Below are 8,000 nucleotides of genomic sequence, written 5' to 3' on the forward strand. Positions count from 1 at the left end.
AAAAATATATGGATTACTACTCGTTTTTAAAATAAAATAAAATTAACTCAATATATTGTATTCCATAAATTAACTATATTTTATTCTTGATTCACCATTATAAACCAATTATAATTTTATTTATATAAAAAATTATTTAAAAAATAAAATGATAAAGATACATTGTTTCTATGTATATTGAAAAATATTATTTATAAAATAATGTTTATAAAATAATTCTTTAAATAAAATTGGATGATATGATTATTTAACAACTTCACTTATAATTTCACTACCATTTTATGATTTGACAAGCATAATATAGGTTAATGCTTCTTTGTACAACAAACTAATAGTTTTTTTTCAGATGAAAAAGCATCATAGATTATATTAAGTCAATATAAAAAACCATGATTGGATACAAAAAGATGACTTGAGCAGCTTCAAATCAAGACATCATTGAGAAGAAGCATATAGGATGGATGACATATAGCACAACATAATATGAATACTGTAGAGGAAAAAGAGCAGATGAATCTAGATGAAAAGGGACAGAACTCATGGGTACATATGCTTATCATTATAATCATAAGAACAGAGCAAAGACAGGCTTAGCCTGAAGATTTAGGCCTGTTTGCTTGAAACGGAGTAAAAAAAAGAGCTGATATAGTGCAAAATGGACTTATAGGGAGCCTTAGATTCTCTGAAGATTTTATGGTTCCGCCACTTCCAAGCACACCAGAACATGATAATAAGAAGAGGGCGCCTTGACTCACATTGAGTACTCCACCATTGAAAGGCTTTACCGCGAGGATATTTTAAATAAAATGATATTACATTATTATTGCGTAATTTAAATCACAATTTCCCTACCATTCTATAATTTGACAATCATAATGCATATTAGCGTCCAGTGGTGATATGAAATCTATGGTAAAATCCCAATCCTTTTCACAAGGTGAATATGTAGATTCAACTTTTAATTTAGCTTTCAATAATTGATATTGTTGAAGCCTCTGTCTTGCATAATCCACAAAATCAAATTCTATATTGTTCACATGTCTCTGCAAACAAAACAAACATAATAGCAAAATTGTAAGTCATGTGATGATACTAAGTTCATTAATACAAATAAAAAATAATTAATATTTAAAAAAATAAATTTAAACATTATTATTACGTATATACAATTTAAACTATGTACAAAATATTTATAAAAAAATAACATGCTCTTACTTATATTCAAGACAATATTAATTAAAGGGAAATAGGTGAAAGAGAAAATACGGAAATAAGACTCCATAAGCTCCAATGTATATGGCAGACCAGGGTATATTTTTCAATATATTCTAAAAGTTGCTCAACTTCGTTGTCTTTGATCGTTTGGCCTAAATATACACGAAAAGAATTAAAAAATTAGTATGGGAAATAGAAACTTCAAACTTATTTTTTATATATATATTTTTAATTATTTTAATTTTAATAATTTTATTTAAATCATAAAAATATGTAAATATTATTTTTTATTATATGTAAAATAAAAAATAAAAAAATTATATTTAGATATTAAAATTAAAATTGATATTTATAAGTTGGGTGGTAAATTATCGAATGGATACTTAAGACATGGGTGTTGAAGTTTTTAGTATAACAATTCTTGGCTTATAGGACATGGGTGTTGAAGTTTTTTTTAGTATAACAAGTCTTGGTTTAGCTGTAGAGTTCATTTGTAGGTATTAGGTGATGAGGGATAGGATTGCAGGGAATTAGTTTTTTTGGGTGTGAACGAAGGCTTATCATTCAAGCCATTCCCTGCTCCTGGTCTGTCGTCGATTAATGTGAGCAATGTGTGGGATAATTTTGGTGATGTGCACACTTCGCTGGTGATTCAAAGCACCATATGAGACCCCAGATCGCATTGTGTTGTTGTGAACATGGATAATTATGTGCTATTGAGGTGTGTTGTGGCTCACAACGCTAGGTTTGTCATCTGACTGTGTCTCGTGACAATATCCCTCGCTTTCAGGAAGGTAATTTCATTTGGTCTACTTATTCTTGGTTTCAATAATTTGTTTGCTCCATCTCGGTTGAGCCTGTTGTAGGCTCTGGTGTGGGTGCGAGAGTCTCTACTACCTGTAGTTTGTCCTCGAGGCCTTTGTTTAGTGGTCGCACAATTCACTTGGTTTTACTGGCCTCAAATTCTTGTTTTTCTGTTTTTGTATCCTAGTTTCTATCCTTTTGCGTTTATGGAGGGAAGTGTGGGGAGGCCTAGCTCATTGGAAGCTCAAATTCATCAAGTAATAGCAGCAGCAGAATAATTGGCCAAAGATCACCACAATGACCACAAGGAGGTCATTGGTTTTTTGAATGATAGCCAGCATAACCAATGGCATATACTATATCAATTAGTCTCCATTTGCAAATGTCAAAAGTGGCTCCAGGAGCCTAGACAACTTTGAAGGAAGAATGACACACATGGAAGCTCATGTACATGAAGCATTTCACCAACTTAGAGGTGGTGGCCCTTATAATCTAATTCTAGGTAATATGGATGTTTAATGATGTTTGTAGAATCTATTTTGATTTTAGGGCAATTTTGTTCTCCGTTAACTTGAAAAAAAAATGGTATTTAAAAAAAGTAATTATAGATAATTATAATTATTTAAACTATAAATTAAATAACCATAAAAACCTAAATTAACGTATAATTTTTTTTTTAATATCCTTACCTTAAAACCTTAATCCAAAAAATATAATATAATTATAAATTATAATTTAGTAAGTTAAAGACAACTCACCGGATGCATTTAAATATTCTTTTACAAATCTTTCACGTTCTTCAAGATCTGTAAAACACAAAATATTAATGTAATGTTAATTTGTAATCAAAATCAAAATAAATAATAGTTTCAAATATTTTGAGATGTTTTAATTTACTTTCAATAATAATTTATAAAATTAAAAAAAAATATATTAATAATAATTTTTAAAATATAGAAAAAAGGTGAAAAAATAAATTAATACTAAAATAAAATAAATTTCTATATTCTAACCATTAAAATATGCGTAACAAGTGAATAAAATTATAACTATTTAATATTCTATATATTATTAATTATATATTATATTAAACAATACCTGGATATTTGTTATAATCTAATATATGAGGTTGGTTTGAATGATAATTTCCAGCCATCTCACAAAAATGATTTGCTATATCGAATGCCACATAATCATAACTGGAACAATCATAATCCTGCATAATGTAAAATAAATAAATAAATAGTTAGAAAAATATTAATAAATAAAATAAAATTTATAATCAAAATATATTAATGAAATATGAAAATAAAGTGAAGAAATATATAAGATATTTTTTATTTTTTATTTTTTATTTTTAAATAATTCTATATATAATTTTAATTATAAAAAAAATATATTTAATTAAAATAAATAAAAATTAATTATTTTTTAAATGATTAATATAAATTTAAAATATAATAAAATAAAAATTCAAAAATCAAGAACAATATAATAACTTACTTTTAATATAACTTTTAATAAAATTTATCAATTATATAATAGATATATATAAAAACCTAATTATTAATTATATTAAAAATATATTATTTATAATATATTATGTTTTAAAATCTTACATAACACTAATTTTTTTTTTTCAAATTGTGAATTTAAAAGTTTAATATTATCTTTTAATTCAAACTGAAGTTCAATATTATTCTTATTCAATACACTCTATTTAGAACATATGGCACATCTAAAATCTAAACTAACACACTATTGAAAAGTAAAATATGAAAAATCAAAATTAACACATTATCGAAAAGTAAAATAAAAAAAATCAAAATTAACACATTATCGAAAAGTAAAATATGAAAAATCAAAATTAACATATTATCTAAAAGTAAAATATGAAAAAGCAGTTCAACTGATAAAATTAAAATTGTTTTTATTTCATATAAAAAAATTAATCACACTTTCTTTAGAACATATGGCACATCTAAAATCTAAATTAAAACATTATCAAAAAACAAAATAGGAAAAATCAGTTCAACTAGATAAAGTTAAAATTTTCTTTATTTTATATTAAAAAAAATTAATTGCAGATTTTAAAAATATCTGGAAAATTAAAGAATTTAACAAATAACAACCAGGTTTTAACAACAAGGTTTAACAATTAACTTAAATTTTTTATCAAATTTTGACATTTTTCTAAAATTTAAAATCAAAATTAAATTTAACTTTCTATTTAAAATATTTCACACATGCAAATGAATCCCAAAAATAAAATTCAAAAACAAAAGCAAAGGAAAAGAGCCAACCTGAAGCATATCAACATAAAGGAATCAAGCTATGGATAGACCTAAGAGGAGTGGGTAATGTATTTACATAAAAAAATCATTAATCTCAACCATGAAAAGGATGATGCATCACGATATTCACATTTTTAATTAATAGCTACGTGAGAAGTAACAATTTATTGATCAATTTCAAGGAATACTCACAATCAACGTCACAGATTTATCGTCATCATTAAACATGACATTAGCATACTGCAAGTCATTGTGACACAACCCAATTCTTTCATCCTCCGATAACATCACTTCCAAATCATCGATCTCCTCTTCCATACAGTGAAGCTGGAATTCGGCAACCTCGTTGTCATGGCATACTTCCAATGCTTTACTCAACCAGTTCCTGCTTTTATAACAAATAACAAAGAATTTAGCAAATTTTCTCTGCAAAAACAGTGGGCGCTGCACAAGTTAATTTGATCGGGATCTGAGAACAAACCTGAGGCGCATCCAGAGCTTCGGCTCTCGGGGACCTGGTATGTCAAGATGATGAAACTCCCATAACTTTGCTGCTATTTTAGCGGATATTTCTGGATTTTTCACATCAGGGGCTGACAGTGTCTAAAGCAGTGATGAAAATAAAACCAAAAAGCAAAAAGGAGTGAGAAATAAGTTTCAGTGTAATTTACTATGTAAATTTAGTATTTTTTCAAGCGTGGAATCTATTTATATATTTAAAAATACATTTTAAATTACTTAAATGTTTTAAAATTGTTTTTACTTGATTAAGAGTTAGTTTTTTCGGAAGTAAAGAAATAAAGCAACAACTCAAGAGCCAGCCTGCCCCCTTACAAACCATAAATGGGAATTTCAGGTGATGTGATTTTCATTGAATAACAGTGATGAATCAAACCTATGTTTGGGTATAACAGACAGTAAAAAAAACAAAACAAGTTAACTACCCAAAAACAAGAGGCATCAGATAGGAGCAAACCATCGCTATAAATTTAAAGTAACCTGATTTTTCTTGAATAAAAATAATGAATCAACCTATATTTACGTATAGCCACAACATTAACTATCCCACTACTGATTTTCACCACTGAATTACCATAAACATTGCTATAAATTTAAAGTAACCTGATTTTTCTTGAATAAAAATAATGAATCAACCTATATTTACCTATAGCCACAACATTAACTATCCCACTACTGATTTTCACCACTGAATTACCATAAAATGTTCAGCTGTGTTTAAAAAAAAATTAAATATAAAATTGGAACTTTACCCTGGCATTGAGAAACTCCTCAATGCGACCGTTGGGGAAGGAAGCGAGGAGACGGGGTCCGTGGCCAAGCCTGGAAATGGACTCAAATGCCCGAATCTCATATTCCCGATCGAAAAACACATTCGCGCTCTCTGCTCCGTAGATTCGAACGAGTACGTTCCTGGGATTCTCGTCCTCTCTGTTCTTCCAACTGCACCGGAAAATCTCATTTGTCATGCCCCCGCTGAGAGGCACGGTTTCCATCTCGTTTGCGCCGATGGCGTCCCCCCAACTGAGAGCGAGGGATTGTAAAGCGCTCTCGGCTTCTGTGGATAACTTCCCTTTCCGGCTCTCTTCTTCCTGTGCGCAGAGCGCGCCACTCACGCATTGCACAGAGGCCATGGATAAAATGACAAACTGTGTATAACTCAGGGAAAAATGGATCGCGCAAAAGTCCAGAGAAGCACCAATGCGTTGCAGGAGAGGACGAAGGGCCATGAATTTAAATAGATGATGACGAAGCTGATGCTAACTGTAATTTTAACACTCTTATCCCATAATCGCGGAATCGATTCGCAGGAATTGCTTTCATATATTCAGATTCCATTTGTTGGCGAATTGTACCCTCGGGCCGAGAATTGACAGGGCTACTTCACTTTGAATTGTATTTTAAATATATTTTTTTCAGAAGAAAAAATCAAGATAAATTATATTAAGATAATATAACAGACAGCATTACAGATGTCTCAGAGGAGACATTTAGCAGATGGAGAAGAGCATTATAAGACATGATATGGCCCCCGTGAGGAGGACGGAGAGAAACCTGTAATGAAGGGCCGCAGAGGCCGCAAAAAGACATGTGACTTGGGATTGTTCTTTTCAGAAGTGTAGATATAACCCGATAAATAACCATATATGGGTCCAGCAAATGACAAAAAAAAAGATATGTGATGGCCCAGTTGGCGCAAAAATACAGGAAGATAGGATCAGATCAGTAGAGAAACCGCCTGTAGAGTTACAGAAACTTAGGATCAGATCAGGAGAGAAACCACCTGTAGAGAGAATCGAACTAATCCGATGGGGGCAAGAAGCCCGCAATAGAGATCAAAATGGAGTGTAGAGGTTGGCAGGTGTTCTGGAAGACACGTTGGTTCCTCCAATTCCAGATGAACCAGCAAGTAAGGATGAAGAGGGCACGCCAGGTTGGGCACTGTGAGCTCCACCAGAAGAAGCCATCCTGTACAGAAGGAAAAGACCGATGAGAGAAACTATAAGTGAGAGAGATATATTGCGTAGGGCGGAGATTCTTGCGGTAAAGAAATTTGTAGTGTGAATTTGACACTGTCTGATCAGGGGTGTATAAATTTGATGGCCATTTAGTAAATTTTGGAAGTTTTTTTGGTTTAATTTTTTAAAAAATTTTGCAGAAATTTATTGAAATCACAAGTTTGATGGGTAATCCCCAGATAAATATCTATCTTCATTTTTTATAATAAATTAATCAATAGTTTGGTGCAATTATGTGTAGTTATTATTTAAATATTTTATAAATATGTTAAAAAAATTGAAAAGTTTTCAAGTAACATGGTCAAATCTATTAACTATAATGTATTTTGAAAGGGCACAATAGATCTTACTTTTCAATTTCATACCTTGAATTTAAGGAGAACTTTTTAAATAATAATACAAGTTTGAAAGCACTTTTAAATAAGAAATTGGGGGGTTAGTAACATTTCAAGTAATAATAATATGCAATCATGGATTTTGAAGAAGAATATAGTTTTCTAGCATACACACTCACCTAAAAGCCACAAACCCGATTGTGTTTAGATTCAATTGTGAATGTAACCACAAGCCTTGGTAACCACACATTTAAGATTTCCATATCCAACAAGAAAGTATATGTGTTTTCTAATCAAATTAATAAATGAATCCCTTTATAAAATCTGAGATTTATCACCAATGTGCCAACACTAAAGAAACTACATAAAAAACAACTATTTCACTTACATAAATAAGAAATGTCATCTAGTGTTTTATATAGAGTGTAGACATATTGTGTGAGTCTCAACCTTTAAGTTCTAGGCTTTAATGTTCATGTCTTATGCTTAAATCTGTACAATGTAGAATCACATGATGTGACTGAAAACAGAGATGAGTTTTTTCTATTAAATTCAAAAATCTATCTTACATTAATATATTAAAATCTCATTTTAAAATCTTAATATTAATATTATAGATGTTGTATAATAAAACAATTATTTTAAAATCTTAATCAATAATTTCTTTTATTTTCTATAATTTTATTTGAAATTACTTTTATATATATATGAATATGAATAAATATTTAAATAACTCATCAAATTATCCATTACGAAAGGTTTTAAAATGACTAATATTTAACGATTAATGAGAAAGAAAAATACAGATAAATATA

The 8,000-nt window shown here is 29.5% G+C and overlaps 1 protein-coding gene across 2 annotated transcripts; it reads right to left on the reverse strand.

The window, feature by feature from the left end:
* Nucleotides 1-417: 417 nt before the first annotated feature.
* LOC149151437 (putative choline kinase 2) lies at nt 418-6,026 on the reverse strand. Of its 2 annotated transcripts, none has more exons than XM_089440595.1 (7): nt 5,585-6,026; nt 4,795-4,916; nt 4,506-4,698; nt 3,118-3,235; nt 2,778-2,825; nt 1,267-1,367; nt 418-1,043 (listed from the first exon to the last, which is right to left on the reverse strand). In XM_089440595.1, exons 1-7 carry the CDS (start codon nt 5,963-5,965, stop codon nt 849-851), a joined length of 1,158 nt encoding a protein of 385 aa, XP_089296721.1. In that variant the 5' UTR covers nt 5,966-6,026; the 3' UTR covers nt 418-848. The 2 variants fall into 2 exon arrangements, with proteins under 2 accessions (XP_089296721.1, XP_089296720.1); XM_089440594.1 differs by having other exon boundaries at nt 4,506-4,701.
* Nucleotides 6,027-8,000: the final 1,974 nt, after the last annotated feature.

The sequence above is a fragment of the Pinus tabuliformis genome, chromosome 9 (assembly GCF_031772625.1).
Source record: "Pinus tabuliformis cultivar Carrire ecotype Pingquan chromosome 9, CPIR1, whole genome shotgun sequence".
Taxonomy (NCBI): domain Eukaryota; kingdom Viridiplantae; phylum Streptophyta; class Pinopsida; order Pinales; family Pinaceae; genus Pinus; species Pinus tabuliformis.

What these genes read in the sequence shown, in the direction of transcription:
- LOC149151437 (XM_089440594.1), bottom strand. Translation starts at nt 5,965, where the DNA reads ATGGCCTCTGTGCAATGCGTGAGTGGCGCGCTCTGCGCACAGGAAGAA. An exon ending in AGATTATAACAAATATCCAG is followed by an intron (nt 2,826 to 3,117) that starts GTATTGTTTAAT and finishes TGTGTTTTACAG; the next exon opens with ATCTTGAAGAACGTGAAAGA. An exon ending in AGAATATTTAAATGCATCCG is followed by an intron (nt 1,368 to 2,777) that starts GTGAGTTGTCTT and finishes GTGTATATTTAG; the next exon opens with GCCAAACGATCAAAGACAAC.